Genomic DNA, 23,266 nt, shown 5'->3' on the forward strand with positions numbered 1-23,266 from the left:
CACTGTCTCATTTGTTCTAAATCACAAATCTATTAGGTTGGCTCTATCATCTTTTACTTATAGGTTAGAAACTGAGGCCCGGCGAAGCTAAGTGACTTGGCTACATTTACTTCCTCAAGTGATAAGTGGCCAAGCTAAAACTGGTGCTGCCTGACCCGGTCTTTATTACAACACACTTGAGAACATACATATGGGAGCAAGTAACTTTCCATTTTTATGTGAGTTTTAAAAATAAAGTTGGGCAAAAAGATAAACAATGAGCTTGTGTCTATTAGGTCCATTTCGAAACACCCCCAATCCATTACACATTAAGAACATATGTACGTATGCTATTTAATTCTTTTAAGAAAATAGTAAAGAGGAAGCTGGGCCTGGTGGCTCATGCCTATAGTCCCAGCACTTTGGGAGGCCAACATGGGCAGACTGCTTGGGCATCATGGGGAAACTTGACCTCTACAAAAAAATACAAAAATTAGCTGGCTGTGGTGGTATGTCCCAATAGACTCAGCTACTCTGGGGGCTAAGATGGGAAGATCACTTGAGCCAGGGGAGTCAAGGCTGCAGTGAACTGTGATGGCACCACTGCACTCCAGCCTGAATGACAGAGTAAGACACTATCTCAAAAAAAAGATGCTTAAGAAAAAAATTATTGTAGTCACTAATGATTTCTTTATATTTCTGTTATTTTTTGTATTTTGGTTAGAAAAAAATGTACAAATACTAGAGTCATCTAGTCATCCAAATACCCAAGTTATTTATTTATATTTTAAGCATCATACCTTTCATAGCAAAAACTCAAACCTTACCTATAGTATATTTTAATGAGCTGACAATTACTGAAAATAATATTCTCCCAACAAAAGTCAAATTCACATTGAAAAGCTATTAACAGCGCTTGTTGCTAACAGAAGCCCTATTTGATATTTAGCCATGACAGATAGAACTGGGATACAAACATGACAGAGACAGGAGCAGTGGTGGCAGGAAGAGGGGGATGAGGAGTGAGAAAGAGACTGCTGTACTGAGCCTGACATCTAGGAGGATGTCAGGGACCCTAAAACCCAAAAGGAGCAGCCCCAAACCTCCAGTCCCTTCTGACACACTCATTGTGTCTGCTGTGGGGCCCATTTTGCACTCTGGTTTTCTCATGGACTAATTCCCTGGCCTGAATCCCACCCAGTTTGAGACTGCTCCCCTGATAATCTGTCTAGTCCTTGCCAGTCTTCTCCTATCAAGAGTTAAAGGCTGTTCATGAGACCCCCACCCACCCAGCTGACTGGGGTCCTATTCCAACTGAGGGAGGCCCTGCAGCAAGTGACGAGACATTGCCTCATACTGGCAAGAAGGGCTCCCGCCCAGCAATGTGAGCTCCTGGGTACTGAGATCAGCCTCTTGAGAGCTTTGTTCACCAAGGCCCTTTAGCTATTATCATTGAAACACTGGCCTTCTCCTTGTAGCTCTGATACTAGGCTTTATTCTCTCGCTCTTCCAGCCTACTGTGAGGTCCCAATACGTCTTTACCCCAGCCTGGAAGGGTTATAACACGTCACAGGTGATTTAAACTAATTTCAGTGGTGGTTGATGGATTTCAAGGACCTGACCTCCTGTGCATTAGGAAGATCTACTCTCGCCTTCACTTTATTTTGTAGCTATCATTTGACTAGATGAGCCTGCCTTCTATACTCCCAACAGCATTCATCATACACAGTCTGTCTTCCCTACTGGCTTGCAATAACCAAGTCTGTCTTGATCACTGTTTTATGCTATTCCCAGCAAGGAGGCCAGCATATAGAAAGGATGAACAAACTCTTGCTGAATAGATAAATATAGGATACACATGTGCAACTGTCAAGCAACCACGAATTTAGGGAAAGTTAGTCCCATCACATACTTGAATTTATTAATTGGCTGATAATACTAATGCATTAGCCAACATGTTTACTTTAACTTCAACATACTCATGCATAGAAGCATATTTTGAAAAACTGTTTAACCAATTTCTAGGGATAGACAAGAAGATTATAAGTATCTTTGCATTCAGGTTGCTTTATAGTATATGCAGAGTTTATTTTGCATCTCTGCCCTCTCAAGAGTGAACTAAAGCATAATTATATTAAACAGCTTCTGTGAAGTTGTTCTCCCTTCAAAAGAGTATTTGCTAAATTTGCTTTTCAAAATTCTGAGTAAAGTGAGGCAAAAGCCTTTTACTGGAGGTAGTGTTACACTCAACAACAGAACTACAAAAAATATGTTTTTGGGGTACTAACATTATCAGAAAAAAATTCCAGAAAATTACTGTAACAGCCAGGCATGGTGGCTCACGCCTGTAATCTCAGTAGAGTACTTTGGGAGGCCAAGATGGGTGGATCACAGGGTTAGGAGTTTGAGACCAGCCTGGCTATCATGGTGAAAACTCGTCTCTACTAAAAATACAAAAATTAGCCCAGTGTGGTGGTGGGCACCTGTAATCCCAGCTACTCGGAAGGCTGAGGCAAGAGAATTGCTTGAACCCTGGAGGCGAAGGTTACAGTGAGCTGAGATCGTGCCACTGCACCCCAACCTGGGCAACAGAGTGAGAATCCATCTCAAAATAAATAAATACATAAAAAGAAAATTACTGTAACATATTCAGATAGTCTTATTATGCTTACTTAAAACTAAAAGAATTTTATTAATTTATCACAAAAATGACACTTTTTAAAATGTTGCCTCTATAGGATCCTTGCTGCCCTACTCTCTTATTCCCAAATAAACCCAAGTAGCTTTCCAATTTCACTACCAAACTACTCTCTTGAACAACTCTATTTATAGTTTGATATCTTTGTGCACCCAGGACAAGTAACAAATCAGTTATGAGAAAGAAAAGAAAAAAATAATTCCTTCAGTTTGCTCTCCTAAAACCAAGGCTTCCTTTCTAATAGGTATTCATACCATTTCTCTGAACAAGGAACTGTGTCAAAACTAAATTGAGTCACAGGACTCTAGGTTCAACTTTTACTTCAGAACAGTGGTCCCAAATGACTCTGATCCAGTTCTTTCAGCACCCTATTTCCTCACCTGTTGCAGAAGAATAATATTTTCCCTTTATCAGTTTCACAAAGATGCGTCTACATATGAAACATACTTGGGACTTCCAACACGGGTTTGATCGTTTTGTCTTACTCCATCAAAATCTTAATTTCTTCTTTTTCCAAACTGGGCAAAATAATATCTGCCAACCTTGAGGGTTTATTTTAAGGATTAAGTGAGATCATGCATGTGAAAAAGCTTTGAAATTTGAAAATGTTTCACATGTAAAAGGTATTTTTATTTCAATACTTTTGCAAATGTATGTCTAAACTAAATGTAAATTATTCAAAAATACAATGAGACAGTTCCAACTTTTGGTTCTCCCATTAATAAGAAGTGAGGGAATGCTACAGCCTTCTTGTGGCTGAATGCACTGTCAGTAAAACATGCCTCCATGTGGGGTTCTTTGTTCAGTGATGAAAATTAGTTTGTACCATGATATTCATACTCAGTTCAAAAAGTATTTTTAAGTGTCTACTCTGCCAGATACTTGCTAGGAGTTGGGGATATGTTGATGAAAATGACAATGTCTCTGTCCTTAGGGAAGGTCATAGTCTAGCTAAGGGAAGATATATAAAGGAATGACTGGACACAGAGAGCTGGCCTGGGGCTACCAGGGGAAGACAGTATTTGAGCTAAGGAGTAAACAGAAATCAGCCACATGAAGGGAGAAGGAAAGAACATTCCAGGTAGAGTAAATAGGGTAGGCAAAGGCCCTAACACTGGAAAAAAAAAAACATGCTTTGTTCATGAAAAAATATAAACAATATTAGAAAAGTTGTATAAGCCATTTGAAGAGTTGTGCGAGGGGAGGTTGAAGAAATGAAAAGGTTTCACCTAAAAGAGCCTCATCCATTAATCTAAGTGAAATAACTCAGGAATGGAAAACCAAATTCAGTGTGTTCTCATTTATAAGTGGGAGCTAATTTATAAGGGTGCAAAAACATAGAGTGATATAATGGACTTTGGGGACTCAGGGTGGGAGGTTAGGAAGGGAGTGAGGGATAAAAGACTACATACTGGGTACTGTGTATACTGCTCGGGTGACGGGTGCACTTAAATCTCAGAATTGGCCGCTAAATAACTCATCCATATAACCAAAAACCATCTGTATTCCAAAAACTATTGAAATAAAAACAATTAAAAATAAATTTTATAAAAGCACTATTTCAAGGCTTAAAAAAAGGTGTGGGGGGTGCTCAAATGCTTTGCTAAAGAACCTATAGCTTCTCCAGTTGGCTCTCTGCTTCTCACACCGTGCAAATCAAACCCTAGGGACAAGGAGGATTAACATGACCCAGCTTCTTGGATTTTTGATTTTGCCTAACAGTATGGGAGAGAAACAAAGTTGAAGTTGAAGTACTGTTGATTCAAAACAACCTTTGTAAATATTAAAGTTCCCATCCTTGGAGTTACTTTGGGAAAGATTTGAGAAACACAGCAGGTATGAAATAGAAAACCACTGATGGTTTTATTGTTAGCAGTGGCATAAGCAGATACATGTTTCAGAGCAGTGGTCCTCAACCTTTTTGGCAGCCTGGATCAGTTTCATGGAAGACAATGTTTCCACAGATGCATGCGGTTGAGGAGATAGTTTTGGGATGATTCAAGAGCATTACATTTACTGTGCACTTCGTTTCTCTTATTATTACATTGTAATATACAATGAAATAATTATACAACTCACCATGATGTAGAATCAGTGGGAGCCCTGAGCAGGTATTCCTGCAACTAGATGGTCCCATCTGGGGGTGTGGGAGACAGTGACAGATCATCAGGCATTAGATTCTCATAAGGAGCTCACAACCTAGATCCTTCACATGTGCAGCTCACAATAGGGTTCACAGTCCTATGAGAATCTAATGTCAAGGCTGATCTGACAGGAGGTGGAGTTCAGGCAGTCATTCGAGCCTTGGGGAGCAGGTGTAAATAGATGAAGCTTTGCTTGCCAGCCTCCCACTCACCTCCTGCTGTATGGCCTGGTTCCTCAAGGTCCATGTCCTAGGGGGTTGGGGCCCTTGTTTTAGAAGAATCACTCACTCTGGTGACGGTGTGGAAAACAGATGTGAGGGGGAAAGACTGAAAACAGAGAGGCCAGTTAGGTGGCGGGCACAGCCTTCCAGGAAAGAGATGATGAGTAGCTAAAGCAGGGTAGGGATTACTGGAGGACAGCAACGCTTTAAGAAACAGGCAGAGGTATGCTCATTAGCCATATGGAGTGCTTGAATGTGGAGGTAAAGGAAAAGAGAGGAGTCACAGATAAACCCAGAGTTGGGGCTTGGAAGACTGGCTAGACTCTGGTGCCACTGAACAAGTTGGAGTATGTGGGAGGCAGTAAAAAGTTAGAACAAGATTATGACTTCAGCTTTGAAAATGTAAATTTCTACATGCCGTGGATCTCCAGGTGAAGATGCTCAGAATGTATTCTGATATTCTTCTCTGATTCTCCTAGTGAAAACTCACAAGCATTTGCAAGGTGGTCAGAATTAGACAGGTACCTTGCTCTTTTTCTTTTCAACTTGCAGTGGCCATCTCCAGAGTTCATACATGACCTGGACTCAGATCCTTCACTGTTTTCTCTGATGTCTGTCAACCCACGACAAGCAGTAACTACCTGGGTGTGGTTTTCTCAGAGAAGTCTTGACCCACTAGTTCTCTATTGTCCCCTGGATTTTAAGCTTTTCAATAGCAACACTATGTGTCACTGACAATATAGACTGCTCATAAATAAGTAACCCAAAAGAAAATTCATTATCATATCATATATCAATCCCTTAGCCTCCTGAGTCCCTGTTTTTGAACTTTATTTTTCCTCTAACAATATCTTTATTAATTCAAATCTAGCTCCTGGTCTCCCAATTGCAATAAAACAGACAAGGGATCTCAGGTGGAGAGTAAGCATCAGAAACAGATGAAGTCACAAGACAAAAATCTTATGTCCCTATTTTCCTGTTTTCATGCAAATGTCCCAGTAATTAAATCAGGAAAAAATGTAGCAAAAACATATCAGCCAAATGGTTTTAAAATTTCAAAAGAAGCTGTAAATATGGTCCTTTTTAGAAGATCAGGTTCTAACTAGAGTATGAGAAAGGGTAGCATTTGTTCTGATGAAGCAGTTTTTAAATTCTTGTCAGTGATTTGAAAAGAGATAACTGATGTATGTTGAAGAAGCCTGCGAGATTTTTAAATAGTTCGGACGCTATGGGGAGCATTTTTTTTTTCCTTAAAGCAATGTACTCAGAAGTGTTGGCAAGATTTTATTTGAACGTAGCAGTGCTTATGTGAGGAAGTTATTTTGAATTACCCTAGTATAAATATGTATGACTTTATTTGTATTGAAAATTTCCTTTGCAAGTGAGCGAATGAGGGACTGTTGCATATCTCTATCGCTTTGTAAATGATTTAGGTATTTCATTTTGGAAATAAAATATCATACCCAGAATTCAAAAATAATATCAGAATTCTGTTTGTGCCCGCAGGTGATTCCTGCACCTACATTCATACCTTTTAACTTTAATTTGCCATGTAGAACAAATGGTATTTGTTATCTTAAGTCCGGTTTTTTTATATAGCATTTATGCATACATACATTCATTCACTCATTCACCAGAGATTTACACAGCCCCTCTCAGAAACCAAGCACTATGCTAGGTACTGGGCATGTAGCAATAGTATTGAACTGTCCTTTGTCATAACATATTTCAGGTAAACATTCCATTTCCTCCAGGCAATATTCTGTAGCACAGTGAAATTTTCAAATCTTAGGATCATATCTTATTATTTAAAGGCTAAGCATGTTGCAGGCTGTGAACAAGCCTAGCATTGTAAGCGTTTTCCCTCTAAATACAGAATATCAAAGAAAAGTAAGAAGAGGTGAAGGCCCCAAGAAATAAGGCCCAAAGCAGAGGGAGGCAAGAGGAGGACAGGAAGGGTATTGGAGAAAACATTAAAATCAGAGCTCAAACTTTTCCCTTAATACCTTTGGACAACCAGTTGCTTTTCTACATGAAAATGAAGCTGCTGGCAAGAAAATCATCCAACTCAGCTGTGGAGCTGTCTACTTATAGAAGGAAAAACAAAACAAAGTTCATCTTCTCTGTTTTTCTTCTTTTTTTTTTTTCTTTTTGAGATGGAGTTCCACTCCGTCACCCAGGCTGGAATGCAGTGGCACAATCTCAGCTCACTGCAACCTTTGCCTCCCAGGTTCAAGCAATTCTTCTGCCTCAGCATCCCAAGTAGCTGGGACTATAGGTGCACACCACCACACCTGGATAATATTTGTATTTTTAGCAGAAATGGGGTTTCACCACATTGGCCAGGCTGGTCTCAAACTCCTGACCTCGTGATCCTGCCTGCCTCAGCCTCCCAAATGCTTTCCTTCTTTAGCTATTTTGTGGGATTGGAGGGGAAAGGGATCATTTATCCTAAATTACTACTTCACTTTCCCTTCATAAGCAACACATCTCTTCTAGTTCATTCCAGTCTCTCCTTATGATTTTTTTCCTTGGCCAGAGAAAACCTATTATATTTTAATGTGTTTGCTTAAAAGCAAACTACAAGAAGGCTTATCAGAGTCATTTATTTAAAGAATGAGACAATCATATACATGCAGTTCCGTGTTGGCTCCTTCAATTCTTTTTTAGGCTGTGTATAAAAGCAACACAAAAAAGAGGAGTAAAACACTTTGTGTTAAATAATGTAATCAAGTACATAACTTTGTAAAAAGGAGGCTATAGTGTCTTATGTACCCATGGTCTCTGCCTGCTACCCTCATCTGTCCTCATTCTTATCTCAAGTTATAAGTTTTAAGTAGGAAATCAGTTTATATGTCCCTAAACCTTCTAAATGAATGACAGATTCCACAAATAGCAACAAATATTACTATATAATAGGCATTGTTCCAGGGGGTTGCAAAAGAGACATCAGTGATAAATCAACTTCCTTTGTCAAATAAATTACTATTTGGAGATCATAAATGAAGCAACAGTTTAAATTTTTCCAAGTGACGGTGCTTTGCATTAATATCATAAAAGCATTACTGTCCCTCAAATTCAAAGTTCAAGGTGATTTCAAGTGACATTCACATCATATTTCACCTAACCCTGAACGTTTTCTCCAGCCATGTAAGAATCCTCCTTGGGAGCAGCAAAACTTCATTATAGATCATCGTTAGGCTATAACAAATAATGTTTCAATATCCTATAGAGCTACGTGACAGTACGTAATAATATGACTCAGGACTATTCTAATTTCTCTAAACTGAAATTCCAAATTCTTAGCAGATAGATAAATTAAGCTTTTAAAAAAATGGAGCTTTAATTTTTCCGTCTTGTTTTAAAACACCAGATATTTTCTGTGAACTTTCAGCTTCATTCTGTCTCTCTTGTCTAGAAGGGTGCTAGCTGAGTGCCAAGAGCAACAGGTAAGCCAGCGTCCCTCAACCCAGAAAAATTATGCCTTTGCCACAGGAGCCATACTTATGCTTCCACAATGGCCAGGGAAAAACCTAATAGGAACAGATTTTTTTGCATGTGTAGCAAAGTTAGTTCCAGAGAGAAAGAAAGAAGCCTGGTTTGCACTGTAGCAGAACCATTGGAACAATATGCTCCCTGTGTCCACGGCCCAATCCTCCCTGGACACCCTCCTTTCTAGGGCATAGGGTAGAAAAGTCACATACACAGTAGATCATGCCAGGACCTGCTGACACAACCCTACTCCCAAATTTGCAGGCAGGAGAGTGAAGCAATGTCTCCACTCTATACATAGCCTTTTTTCTTTTCTTTTTTAAAGTAGATGTTTCAGCATTCAACTGGGGACAGAAGGGGTTGAGGAATGGAAGAAGATATTGCAGGCAAACTTTCTCAGTGCTATTCCATCCCTCTACGCCTCCCCACTCCTTCAAGCCTCTGAAGTTATGGCAAAGCTAAGTAAAGAGTTCTGAACAATATTGAGACCTTCTTATGTTTACCTTGAACAAACAGGATCTTTGACACTTCTTAACTACACTTAGCTGCCTGGAAGAGTGCTTCCTCCTATAGCAAGTCATATAGGGAGAATACACTGAAAAAAGGGTTTTTTCCTTACAATTGCAAATGAAAGAATAAAATACGTCATCAAATTTTAAAGTGTGCATATGTCCTCATCTCAGCTGTTGACATCATATTTATAATCATGAGCACCCCAGGTTTTCTACAACTTAAGAAATTCTGAGCATGTTACTTTTCCAACTTTATCAGTAAACATTGATTTCTGTATAATGCAGAAACCAGTTAAATAATTCCTGGCCGGTGCAGTGGCTCCCGCCTGTAATCCCAGCACTTTAGGAGGCCGAGGTGGGAGGATCACCTGAGGTCAGGAATTCGAGACCAGCCTGGCCAACATGGTGAAACCTCATCTCTACTAAAGATACAAAAAGTTAGCCAGGCGTGGTGGCAGGTGCCTGTAATCCCAGCTACTTGGGAGGCTGAGGAAGAAGAATCGCTTGAACCTGGAAGGTGGAGGTTGCAGTAAGACAAGATGGCACCATTACACTCCAGCCTGGGCAGCAAGAGCAGAACTCTGTCTCAATAATAATAATAATAGTAATTCCTAAAAACAAAATCATTAAAACAAATAAGTAGCAATAAAATCATTAAAAATAATAATATAAAATAAACAACATCTAAAAGACATGTTACATCCGCTCTGCCTTTCCATAATTTAACTTCGTGTATTTTTCAGGTAATTCATTGTAGTAGGAATTACTATTTATTGATACACCTGCCCTGTTCCATACATTTTGTATACAGTCATATTTTCTTCACCACAACAGGCTTGAATCTAAGTACTCTTTTGCCTATTTTAAAAATGAGGTTCACATGGGTAAAGTAACTTATCCTCAATACACAGTATTTACCAAGCAGGGAGCCAAATCCAGTTTATCTAATTCCAAAACCTGTATCTTTACCAGTATAATATGCTAACACTGAGGATCTAGTGTCAAATACACTAATGTCTAGTTTCCAGTCAACAAGTGCTAAAAGAAGTTGTATAAGGAATAAAAACTATTGCATGACATGCCTGGACCATGATGTCTCCTTCATCACTAACTTGTCCTGTGCTTGGGCCCAGTGTTGGAGCCGGTTGAGCTAGCAAGAACCTCCCATGGGAGCTTCTCCTGAGGCGGGTGCCTGGGAGAAGAGACTGGACCAGAAAACATACTTTATCTGGGAAGCCAGAGGCACCAAAGCCAGAGAAACTTTGGCTCAAGGACTTGAGCCAATATTGTAACTGGAAAAATGAGCCTAAGTGTTAGGTCCAAAAGGCAAAATAAGCCATACGTGGAAAAACAAGGGCCAACCACAGCATCCAGGAGGCCTGGAAATGGGTCACAAAGCAGTGTGCAGAGCGGGTGGGCACAAGTGGGTCAGAAACACATCTGGGAAAGGTAAAAAGATGTTGGATGTCACATGAATATGGTGTTGGCCCTGGGGATGGACCTGGCAGATTCAAAAGCCCACCAGGAACCAAATGCTTGAATTCTGGAGAAAGTCATTGACACTCCCTAGGCCACAATTTTCTTATCTAATAAAATGGACCCAGTTGTAACCCCTTCAGATCTGCTATCAGAACTAAATTATATGTGAAGGGATTTAGCTTTGTGCCAAGGCTAGAAAAGCAGTTTTTTTTTTTTTCTTAGCTATTATTACTTTACAGTTGTGATTGCCATGGAGATGATGATAATTTTTGGGAGTAAAGTTTTTATATTTAAGTACCTGAAAGAACCCTGAAAAAAAATCACCCTTAGAATGGTACAAAATTAAAACTGAGTACAGAACAAAGTTTATAATTTGAGCCTTTTAACGAAATAAAGAATATTAAAGAAGACCTTGAAGCAAGCATGAAGTAATTTCCAGGTCACTAGACAATTTGCAGGTGCAAACCATTTCTGGTCCCATTGTCAGAGGGAGAAAAAAGGTACAGGTCACACCCAGTCTCCTATGCTGATGTCCAAATGTCTGGTTTGGTTAGTCTTGACCTAAAAAGAGCAAGGAATGGATGCTTTGAGAAAAGAAACAATTAACAGACCCTTTAAGAACTACAGTTATAAGTATTTTGAGGAGTCTTAAAGAAAACAAGAACAACAAAAAAATATCAGTGTTAGGATTACATCACCATAATTTTTCTCCCTAACATTTGTGATGATTTTTCAGTTTTACATCAAAAAGATAATCTGGTCTTGTGGACATTTAAGAGACTAGGGAATTTCATTTTCCACTTAATAAACTGATTTTCTCCACCACTCTAGGTACTTGAAATTAGCACAAACTCCAGGCTAACTACGATTCCAAAAGGGAATGCTCAGTTCATTATGAATGGTCTTAGAGCAAATAGTACTCTGACAGCCAAATTCCTGGTCTTCAAATTTGTAAGTTTGTCCTTTTTTTCACAAGTCTTACTCAAGACCACTTCTCAGCTTCTGCACATTTAACTCTTACACTCAAGACATGTTACTAAAGAACATAGGAAACGTCAACTTCATACATTTGGACTAAATTCCTTTTCAAAAGAAGTCTAATATTTATAACCAAATTATGACCATATTGAATACACTAAATTAACCGCTTAACTAACAGAAAGGAAATACTGTATTTATTTTCACTTCCGTGGCTACACATCCTTTGAACAGTTCGAAAGAATCATAAACCAGCCATAAATCCTATGATGCTTTTCATTTTCTTTCTTCACTTAATAACACAACACTGATTTTTCAATTAAAAAAATAATACTGAAAAGTAAATAGTTGTTTTTAATAATAAAAATTAATTTGTGCTATCTTTAGTTGATCTGTATGTTATTCGTTAAACCTTTCATTATAATAATAAAGCCACAATATAGTGAAGCTTTATGCATTACTTCATTTAATTCTCAATAAAATCCCAAGGAATAGGCATTATTATTGTACTCATATTGGAGACTAAAAATAAAACAAGCTTATAGGAGATTTCCTATAATCACACAGGTAGTCATCTGCAGGGCTAGTATTTAAAATAGATATTAACACTTTGGACTTTAACTGGCACAGGAGGATAAAAATATCAGAGATATGCTTACTTAATCATTTTTAATAATTTAAAGTCCATATATTGGTAAGTAAAAGATAAAAAATGATCTTAAATACAAGGCCTGAGTTATCTGTCAATTGCCACAATTTTCCACTTTTAGACTTGAATTAATAGACATAACTAAAAATTTAAATGACAAAATTCCAATAAGAAACCATAGTGCATAATTAGTGCACGTCTCTGGATTTGGGGCAGAGCGTGACTTCATTTTATATAGGGTATTGTTTTTCCTAATTAATTGTAGTCTGCCACATATTTGTATGTGATTGCCTCATAAATGGTTTACAAATTGTTAAGAAGTTTATGGATACCTAGAAAGAATATTACCGCTCAATAAATAAACTTTTACAAGTGTAGAAGACAAATTTTACATTAAAATGTGACTTTGTTTCTTCATCCTGAGAGAATGAATTTAAAAAAAAACACATTTAAAATCAAGCATTAGATATGCAAATATGTGTTCAGATCAGAGATACCAAAATTATTCAAATGATTAATTATTCATCACAAAATGTCAATTAATAATTATGAAGCAGAAAAGGCATCTTTCTAATGCATCTTTATTTTTCTTGGCCTAAAAAAGGCTAAATATACATGTTCAATTGACTTCTAACAAGTTTTTAAAATTCAACAAAGTAAACAAATTGTAAACAAGCGCAAACTCTGAATTTTAATGAGAACAACAAATATGCCCAAAGTGAAGGGGAGAGCAAAAAATCATAACAAAGAAAACAAAACCAAACAAAAACAGTTATGTTTATGACATATGTGGCCTCATGCTCACTCACCTGCTAGGTAATGGACAGCAGCCCAGCCTAGCCAAGAAAACAACCCAACAACCCAAGTTGTGAATTTGCTTAGCAATGTGCAAACTACCTGACATGATGATGTTTCTCTCTGAATCGATCAGTCTTTGTTGGGGTTCATGGGGAGTGTTTTGGGAATTCCTTTACCCTTTCCAAATAGTCATTAGAAGAAAAGTTTAAGTTTTGTAAAATTACCTATTGTAATATCTGAAGTCTGTTAGCAAGCTAAGCATTACTAAAATATGGCTGTAAACAAAATTTTTCACATTGCCTTAATTCTAAAGAATGCCCCTATGCCAAGTATTATTTAGTTTTTTTCCAGGAAGATTGTATCTTGTCTTTTAAAATCATCAGTCTGAGCTGATGTGATAATATAGAAGAATAAACCATTATGGTCACTGCAATATGATTTATTTTATTTTTATCATTATTATTTTACTCTTCACTGACACCTGGTGAACTTGTCGTCTCTGAGACCCGGGGAGTTATTTTAGTCAGGGTGTCCCTGCCCTCCTGCTGGTAGATTAATTACACATTAAACGTTGTGTTTTCAAAACGAAATGATAAATCTGGACACATAAAAGAGGCACAAAAAGAATCACAGCGAGGGAGAAGAGGGGATGTTAAGAAAGAAAATAAGAAATTGCAAAAGTGAGGTATCAGATAGAAAGGAGAACGTAGGAAATGCAACTAGGAAAGAATTTCAAGATAATAAGGATAAAGAGCAGGGAGGGCTGAAAGGAGGGCCAGAGAGAGGAAAAGCAGTAGGGTGATTTTTGGTTCTCAGTTCCCTGGTGAGGCTGCTGGCGTCCGCGCCCTCAACGCCCCAGCCTTCCAAGTTGTGGCGAAAGCCACCTCCTCGGGCCTGCGTCGCATCCAACTTACTCCAAGTTTTCTGGTGACTCCTACAGGGCCCCTTTCCGTCCCCCCCCTTAGTGAGATTGACAGTCGCGTGGAGGAGGCTTTTCCAGGCACAGCCTTTCTCATGGTAATCAGCCCCCAGCATCACCTCCCGGCCGCGGCTGCTCCCGCTCGGAGCGCGGTTAGCGGACCCCGGGGACCGGAAACAGGGCGGCGGGCGGGGAGCAAGCGAGCGAGCCAGGTCAGCTGACCGGGCGGCGGGCGGGGGTCGCGGGCTCCCGGGCGGGGACAGGTCTGGGGGAGGGCGGTTGGGTGGGAGGGGGCCGACCCCCCCCCCACCCCGCGCTCCTCCGCCAGTGTACCGGGGCCTTTCCTGGAGATCAAATGCAGGGACCGAAGCTGGCGGCGGGGGTTGGGGCGGGGTGGGGGGGGTGGGGGCAGAGCGCGCGGAAAATTGGGGACAACAAGCAGACCTGTTTAGCATCAATAAATTAAGATGCTCATTTGGGTCCTGAAGTTTGCTGGTTCCTGTCAGTGGAGACGTTGGCAAAAGCCCTGAAGCCGAGATTCAGCCTTTACTTCAAAAAAATAAAATAAAATCAACCCCTCAGCTGGCCGCCCCGCTGGGGCCAGGTGACGTGCGAGATTCCACAGCCTGCGGGTCTCGCAGCAGGGATGTTAGGGACGGTCTGAGCTTCTCTGGTCCTGTTTTGGTTTTGTTTGAAAGGGCTTCTCAGAGAGATGCTCCTGATTTTTTTTTTTTTTTTAATAGACTTTCCCCTCCTATCCTAGGCTCAACTCCGAATGGATTGGATTGCGAGCCTGCACGTGAGAAAACCGTTTGGCTTGGCTTGGACCCCTGCCGCCCCCCACCCCCTCCACACACACCCAATCCAGGGTCCCTTTTATCACCCTTTGCTTGGAACTCCAAAAGAAGTTGCCCACCTCCTGAGTCACAACACAAGGTCGAATAATTCCTCCAGATGAAAGATCAGTTCCATTTCAAAACGAGAATAGGTTCCTTTTTTTATTTTCTCCACATGGTACAAAATAAACAGAATTTGCTTTAAAAAAAAAAAAAATCATTAACTATGGCCAAATTCGAATTCCTGCTACAGCCTGTGTGTTCAAGGGCAGAAACATTGTATCTCTTCGGGCATCTGGGCCGCCAAGCTGAGCGGGGGGAGGGGGGAGCGGCTGTGAAAGTTGAGGAAATTGACAGACTGAGAGGTGAATGGGGGGACAGGCATCAGGTCTTGGCTGGAGGGAATTGGAAAACAAAAGTGCATCCTTCTCACCCTGCCTGGGTGAAGGGAGTCCTGAGGGAGGCAGTTTGTTTTGCCCATGGAAACCCTAAACAATTATTTTTCCCCTTTCAATGTTGAATGCAATATTATTTCACATTTCCGTGTATCTGTTGTTTTAATCTCTTTCGTCTACGCTAATCTCGAAGTGGATTATTAATAGGGAAGACAGACAGAAGGAGCGGTTCATTTGCAGGACTTATTTTGCTGTGTGAGGAGCCGAAAGCCAGCAGCCCCCAGTTCTCTCTCGACTTTTCTCTGCGTCCTGCGCTCCTGCATCCCCCTGATCCCACGATCCCCATTGTCCCCGGACCTGGCCCTCGGACTGAGATAATGTTCGGAACAAATTTATATTCCGGCTTCCTCCGGACCCCATCACCTCTGCCACGTTGGGAACTCTCTCGGCCAAATGCCTGGGGAGGGGCGTGCCAGTCAGGAACGAGGGGCAACCTAGCCGCGCGTTCACCCCTCTGAGAGACCCTTCCCGTGCCAACATCCAAACATCCACCTTTATGGGAACTTGGAAGGTTGCTTTTTTACCCCAAACCAAATACAACATTTAGCCAGTCGGAACTCCCAGTGCTAAATGTTGAGGACTGTCTGCTGCCACTTGAACGATTACTGAGTCCAGGGTAATCAGATGATTAGGTGTTTTTAGTGGAAATACTTAAGGGTCTTTTTTTTTTAAGTCAGATCCTAAGTAACCTGACATTTAATATACATAATAAAGACAAGTGTTTTGTTAGCTATTCGATTAGATCCTTTGACCGGAGGTTATGCTTGTGTGCGTCTGGGCTGTAAGCCTCCAATGGCTACCTGGATGCCTGAAGAGTATTGCCTGGAATCACTCTATGCAATGGGCTCCTTCTTCCTTAGGAGTGGAAGAGGAGTGGCTATAAAGCAAACTTCTAGAGAAAGCTGGACTCCAATTTTTTAAATTAAAAAAGAGAAAAAAAGGAGAAGAAAAATGGACATGAACAGTGGTGCTAAATCTTAGAAGAGGAACTTGATAAGTCACACATATATTTAGTATAGCTATATAATAGTGAAAGAAATGTAAAATATAAAATTCAGAATGTATCTGACCCATGTTGAAAATATTTGATTTTATTTATCAAAAATTTTAAGCTGAAGATCCTGAATGCCTTTCTTCTATAGACACTCTATCTGTGATGGGGTGGGGGGAGAGAGTTAATTTACCCAGCTGCTATGTTCATTATAATAAATATTTAAATTAGGAAAGAGGTGAGTCTGTAACCAACTGTGAAAATCTTTTCTTGCATTCTAGAACAAGATCTAGCTGTGGTCGTGCTAGGTAGCTATTAACCACCCCCCTCCCACCCCACCCCCCCAAAAAACATACAAAATACAAAGACGTGTACCTCTGGGAATGTGGATGTGGCAACCCATGTGGTGGTTTGTCCCTCCTTTGAGTGCAATTGCCAGTGACTCTTGCATTCAAAGTCTTGCTTTAGGCACACATTCAAAGCATAGTTCAAAGCAGTTTATCTTAATATAGTGTTGGATCAGGGTATTATTTGTTTCAGATTTCATCAGACTGGAAACAGGAGGGTGTAACATATTTAACAATATTAAAGCTTAAAAATTGGTGTGAGGCACCTCTCTGGTCTTCACACCTCTTCCACCTTTACCTTTCCAAAGGATCCTAAATGCTGTGAGACTAGAAGTTTATTTGTGCTCTGAGGTTCTCAAGCACTTTCACTCTTTAGGGAGGAAAAAAAAAAAAGTCTTACAGTTCTTTAAGAAATTGAGCCTGAACCATCCGAGGATAGGAGATTTCTTCCTTTTCCGATAAATGCCTGTGCTCAGCATCCTCAAATTTGGCTGTCTTTATTTACTTCTATATTAGTTCCAATTATGTGCAGTGTAAACCAGCTTTTTGATTAACAAAACAGCAGAGCATTGGTTAAGAACACTTAAACTTCAAAAAAATTCCCCTGGGAAGTGGGCTCTGAATTGGTTAATAATGTGCAGTACTTGCTAAATTGCTGACTTCCAGATGTGGAAAATATCTTTCTTGTTTAGGACCTATGTAACCTGATTGGATTACGACAGAAGCGTCACGTTGGAAGCTTTTGAGTGATTATTTAATTAACCATACAGTAGAAAGCTGTATTCTCCAGGAAATCCCTTCCATATTTGCATAACCAATCCCTTCAGAGCAAAGGTGGAGTCTTTTCTTTTTAATTTTACTTTAATTGTAATATCAAAAAATATATACTCCAAAACTTAGACCCCATGCCGTTTAATATCATTCTCTTCCTTCCCTGCTAAGTTTCTCTGTGGCCTTTTTCTTTTCTCCTCCTGCCTCCTTACACTCTCTCCCTCACTTTATAGTGAGGTCTCCCTGAGATGTAGAGAGATTCAGAGATCGGGAGTGTTCTATGTTAATTTACTTAGAGACCCTTTATTAAAATGCCAAACTACTTTTTAATATTAGGATCCAATCCAAAAATTCATCACACACACACCCTAACACACATGCCCTAAGATGCAGCTCTCATGCATTTTTTTTTTCTGGCTCTGGTACCTAAAAAGAAAAAAATAATAATAATAAGAGAAAGGGCAGATAATTTTGTTCCAGAAGCTGTGCTGAGATATCCACACAATTTGATGTGCATCTCAAATCTGATCATTAGAGATATCTGTACAAGAAGAGACGATCTGGATTTGAGATTTGAGGACCCGGGATCTTTCCCTTTAACTTTCGCCCCATAGAGTTCTCCAGTTCTGTGAATGGTGTGCACGGTTTTCCGCCCTGTACTCTGTAGGATTTAGTGATGAGGATAATGATGCCAAAGGCTTGACGGGCGGGGGGGGGGGGGGGGGGGGGGGGAGGGGGGGAGGGAGGCGAAGGCGAAAGGGAGGGAGAGAGGAAGGGAGGGAGGTGGAATTTCATTTCTTCCACTAAAGCGTTTGCGGAGACTTCAAGGTATAATCTATCCCAGATCCTTTCCCAGAGAGAAACTTGGCGATCACGTTTTCACATGATGCTCACGCTCAGGGCGCTTCAATTATCCCTCCCCACAAAGATAGGTGGCGCGTGTTTCAGGGTCTCTCGTCTCTCTCCTACAGAAAAGAAAAAGAAAAAAATGTCATTAGAAGAGGCGTAACACGTCAGTCCGTCCCCAGGTTTGTGTTTCCTGGAGTGGCCGAAAGAGATCAGTTCTAACCTGCTCCGCAGGAATAACGGTCCTGCCTCCCGACACTCTTGGCGAGGTTTTTGTACAGTTTGCTCCGGGAGCTGTTTCTTCGCTTCCACCTTTTTCTCCCCCACACTTCGCGGCTTCTTCATGCTTTTTCTTCTCACCATTTCTGGCCAAAACTACAAACAAGACTTCGCAGGTAGGTTTTTTTTCCTCCCCTTTTCTCTCATTTTATCCCTTTTTGGTGTGCTCGTCCTCCATCCTCCTTTTCTAATTTTCTCATTTTGAGTGAGGATGTGAGTTTGAAGTGAGAAGGGGTGTCCGTGGGTAGGAATTTCAGGTGGGTTTAGCTCCTTTATGGAAAGCTTTTCCCAAGAGTGGCTTCTTCGCTTTCTCTTACACACACTCTCTCTCTCCTTGCTTTTCTCTCCTTTTTCCCTCCCCCAAATAATTTCCCCTGTACCTGTCCATTCAGGTAACCAAAGGTGCTCTTTGCTACCCAGCCTAGGAAAAGTTTTATTGAGAATTATATGGCTGGAATAAAAACTCATCAAGGGGAGAGGTCCTGCTCTATTTTCGCATCTAGTTCCAATTCATTATATTCAGCAATTAGGACCTGGCAAATACCTGTTAATAATTACAAAACTTGGTCAGTTACAGACCTAAAAATTCGGGGGCAATTCTTTCTCTTAGACATGGCAGTTCATCCTCTCCCACCGAGAAGGCTGTTTTCTAAGCAGAAAGTTGTCTGTTTTTGTCTGCTTAGCGAGTTTCATTTCTTTATTTCATTCTTTGTGTGTGTATGTGTGTGAAGTAACACCTCACTTCTGTGATTATAAATAAAGAAGTGAAAGTCCTCATGGAACTTGAGTCGTTCACCAAAGTGGGGGGGGGGCACTACAGCTGGGAAGAAAACTGCTGTCAGGATATCAGGGTATTAAATTAGGATAACTTTTAAAATTGTATTTTAAATGGCAAAGTGATATAAACCTGGATTTAATAGAAGACACATACACACATATATCCCATTCCATACTTTGGCACTGAAAAGTCGAGAGAGAGATAGCAGGAGTTCCCAGGAACAGTGATGAGCCCGGCTAACATGAATGTGTTTATCTCCCACCTACTGATATATTTTACATGCTCCCCCTGTAATGATGAAGGTAAGATTACTAACTCCAGACTTAGGAGTAACAGGCAAAGATAAAGTTTACAGCACAAATGTCCTGTCTCTCTCTCACACACACATGCTCATAAAACTAGCAACTTTCTTTATTAAACATGTATTTATATGCAATCATGTGTCTCAGGGTGAATACAGACAGGCCAGCTGTTTCATCCCAGACACTTGTGTGACCATTTCTTTATTTCAGGATTTCCCCCAACAATTTCAAATCAATAGGACAAGAAAAGAAATGATAAAATATGTCAAACTTAAATTAAAAGTCTCCTATTATGTATGCCTAGGTAAATTTAAGGTGCTTTCTAAAATATCCACTTCCCTTTCTCTCTGCCCCCGTCCCTTCACCCCTCTCAGCAAACGTGTGGAAACTGATACTCACTTTCCAGGTTTTCTGCAAAGCTTCGAGCACAGGAGACAATAGGTGCGGGGCGTGGGGACTGAGTATGCCCGGCAGAGAAAGGGTTAATGGCCCTTGTGTTACAGTTTGCATCTGTTACATCTTTTATAGCCCCCTGTTTAAACTAATCCTCGAGGCACAGCATCTTCCCTACCTCCACCGAGTTTTCAGGATTCTCCTCCTCTCCTGCCTGCCTCCGAGTTTCCCCTTCTCCAAGTTTTGACAGTTTCAGCTGAAAAAATGCAGCGCCTCTCTCGATTTTTAGGTACAAAAGTTTCGAAGCCAGAAAGGATACGATCATTTAGTAGAGCTTAAAAGTATTGCCGTAGCGGTTGGACTTTCTCTTTCCTTTCTTGAGGGAAATAATTTTTTTTCTACTGGAACTATTTAAGGGAACCAGTGTGGGGGAGCATGTGTGTGAGTGAGGTGGGGTAAAATACTTAAGTAAATATTGTCAAAGTGGCGGGGGTGGGGGGTAAGGGACAGTGTCCAAAGAGGCTTATAATTATATTTCTTATTGCGGCGTAAAACGGGAAATCTTAATTTGGGGGCGGGGGTGGGGGAAGAGACAGTGCCTCGATAAACTCCGAAAGGGGAGGGGAGGGGGCGCTGGGCGAGTGGGCTTCCTATAATTACTATTATCAATTTGCCCGAGTGTGCTTCATCCAGGGGGCTGTTTCGCCTTGTTTGTTTGTTTGTTTCCTCTGGGAAATGGGGGGTGGGGGGATGAGAAAAGATGAGAGCGAAAAGAAAACCTCGCCTCACCCCAAGTTCCCGAGCCGGGGGCTGAGGACTTTTCGGAGGAAAGGGTCCGCCTAGCCCTGAGTCAAGCGGTCTTACTGTACCGCCGTGTGCATTCCCTCATACGGTCAGGAGTTATGACTCATTTTGAAGATGTAATTCTTGTCTCTCTGATCCCCTCGCGGGTGCTACACACCAAACAGTAACAAACACAAAGCGCCTCGGGGCCAAGGCTGGGGGTGGGGGGCGGGGAGGGGGCCGCCGAAGTTTCGCTTTGGCGTTGGGGGGCGCGGATGGGTGCTCGCCGGGGCCCTGGCCCGGCTCCCCTGGGCGGCCCGCGCGCGTTTCAATGGGCGCGGGCGATGCCCACATTGTCGCTGTGTTTGGTTGCTAGATCGAGCCTGCGTGCTGCCGAAGCAGGGCGCCGAGTCCATGCGAACTGCCATCTGATCCGCTCTTATCAATGAAGCAGCCGATCATGGCGGATGGCCCCCGGTGCAAGAGGCGCAAACAAGCCAATCCCAGGAGGAAAAACGGTAAGAAGCGGCCCGAACCAAACTTTTCCGGGCCACTCCGCGGCTGGAGACCCAGTGAGAAGGAGGGGGAAAGGGAAAAGGAACAGAGGCGGCGGCTGCGGCGGCGCCCAGGGCTCCAGGGCTAGCCTCCCTCCGCGGCCGGCGCCGGAGCCCGGCGCGCGAGGCGGCTGGACCGGGGGGCAGTTGGGGAAGTGCTGGGCAAAGTGAGCGTCAGGCGCCCGGGGGCTCCGAGCGCGGGGGTCCTGCAAGGGCCCCGCGCCCCCAGCCCCGCTGCCCCCCTCGAGCCCCTGCCTCCGCCCTCCCTCCGCCTCCGCCTCCCGCTCCGCTCGCGCCCGGCCCGCCTGGTCTCCGGCCGGGCTTCGGCAGCGTCCGGCGAGGGCAGGGTGGGGGCCCGGGCGCCGGGTCGCGCAGGATCCTGGGGCGGGGGCAGGGGTGGCAGAGAGACTGCGAGGGTAGGAGAGGGGACCGGGGCTGCGCCTCAGCGAGGCTGAAAGTTTCTTGCCGGAGTCGCCCGGCCGCCTCTCGGTGCGCCAAGTAACGGTCCGCGGGCAGCGGGGCCCGGCCCAGCGCGCCCAGACCCCGGGGTGGGAGGGACTCGGCCGACCCCGCGCGGGGTCCGGCGAGGTCGGTGACGGCTCGGGGATGGGTGACTCCTCTCCAGCAGGCTCTGGCCCCCCAGGCCGGGGACACTAGGAGTCGCAGGGCGCAGCGAGACTTTTCCCGGCAGTTTCTACATGGTCTGGAGGAGCCCGTTATCCAGGCTGAGTCAGGAAGGAGGAAGGAGATGGGGGTGCGAAGGGCACACGCAGATCCGAGGTGGGATATTAAAGCGGGGGGGTGGTGACAGTTTGGTAGGTCCATCTTGGAGACAGCCAAAGAAGGGACGGGGCGCGGGGGGGGGACAGAGAGAGAAACAGAGAGAGGAAGAGCGAGAGAGAGAGAGACCCCCTAGGTACTACCCCAAACAAAATCGTGGGAATAAAAGAGAAAAGTGATTGGCAAGAGCGCGGAAGGAGCCTGGGGGAGGGGAGAGGGCTGGAGACTAGCGAGGGTGCCGGGGGGGTGGGGGAGCTGACGGAGGATAACTGAGTTTAAAAAGAAAGAAACCAACCCCCGAAAACAAACAAGCGAACAAGCGCCAGCCCAGACTCGGAAAGGAAACTTCTCGCTCCCCTCGCTCTCAGCCGGATCACCCGGCGCGGGGCCGCGTAGACGCTCCCGAGGCAGGCGCGGGGACGCAGCGACCACCCGGCCTCCCGGCCTCCGCAGCCCCAGCCCGCGCCTCGCGGGGACCGCCCGGGCCCACTTGGAGCAACTTTCCTCTAGAGAAGACAATTGTGCGCGCCCCCGGCCTACCCCAGAGCTGCGCGGCGCGGGGAGGGGGCGGCTGGGGGCGCAGTGTGAGGTGCTGGAAGGAGCAAAACACAAAGACGAGAGAATTTTGATTAGAGACAAATGATGCTTCTCTCTCTCTCTCTCTCTCTCTCTCTCTCTCTCTCTCTCTCTCTCTCTAGATTTTGTGTGTGTATACGCGTGTGTGTGCGTCTGTGTGTCTTTTGCTTGTTGTGGTGGAGGTGTCGAGCCATATGGGGGAGTGATAGAGGAATTTTAGTCAGAAACTGTTCGTTACGTTATCCTGCCTTTCCCCTTTGTGCTGTCTTTGATCTATTTGCTTGGCTTAGTATTACAGAAAAACAAGTACAATAATATATTCCGAGCTGCTTCCCTAAGATTCAGTTCAAGCTGCTGCTTTTTAAGTCTCTCCCTCTCTCTTTCCCCCTCTTCCTCTCTCTCTTAATTTAATTTTTTTTTCACTCTGGTGTCTGGCATTATTTAAGGTGGTCCTTACACAGGAGACCTCCCCTTCCCAATCTCTGAGTAATTTAGTAGACACTAAAATTACACCTAATGTCCCCCTCTCCTCTCTTGTGTTTCCTCTGTTCCTTTTATTAAATGTTGGTTATTGATTTTCTAAAATCAATGTCTGTTGTGGGGCTTTTTCCCCCCTCTTACAAGTATCTAAAGCACGTTGCTGATCAACTGGATAACAAAAGCTTTGTGTCAAGGAGGCTTTTCCCCCCTTCTCTTAAACAGTCTT

The 23,266-nt window shown here is 42.8% G+C and overlaps 1 protein-coding gene and 1 long non-coding RNA gene across 12 annotated transcripts in view; one reads left to right on the forward strand and one right to left on the reverse strand.

Annotated features, from left to right (window-relative positions):
- Positions 1-17,543: 17,543 nt before the first annotated feature.
- On the reverse strand, positions 17,544-18,958 carry LOC119470294. The gene is made up of 2 exons (XR_005199175.1): positions 18,339-18,958; positions 17,544-18,234 (listed from the first exon to the last, which is right to left on the reverse strand). It is a non-coding gene; the product is annotated as an uncharacterized LOC119470294 (long non-coding RNA).
- Positions 18,136-23,266, forward strand: part of ZEB2 (zinc finger E-box binding homeobox 2) — a 135,500-nt gene continuing 130,369 nt past the window's right edge. The window contains exons 1-2 of one of the 11 annotated variants that reach the window (XM_017523167.2): positions 18,136-18,510; positions 21,027-21,168. In XM_017523167.2, coding sequence (XP_017378656.1) covers positions 21,096-21,168 — 73 coding nt within the window. In that variant the 5' untranslated portion in view covers positions 18,136-18,510; positions 21,027-21,095. Of the gene's footprint in view, positions 18,511-19,964; positions 20,157-20,552; positions 20,788-21,026; positions 21,169-21,688; positions 21,985-23,266 lie in introns of those variants that run through there. The other 10 variants (XM_017523171.2, XM_037736609.1, XM_017523172.2 and 7 more) reach the window with 10 other exon arrangements.

Source organism: Cebus imitator, unplaced genomic scaffold, assembly GCF_001604975.1.
Source record: "Cebus imitator isolate Cc_AM_T3 unplaced genomic scaffold, Cebus_imitator-1.0 Scaffold27, whole genome shotgun sequence".
Taxonomy (NCBI): domain Eukaryota; kingdom Metazoa; phylum Chordata; class Mammalia; order Primates; family Cebidae; genus Cebus; species Cebus imitator.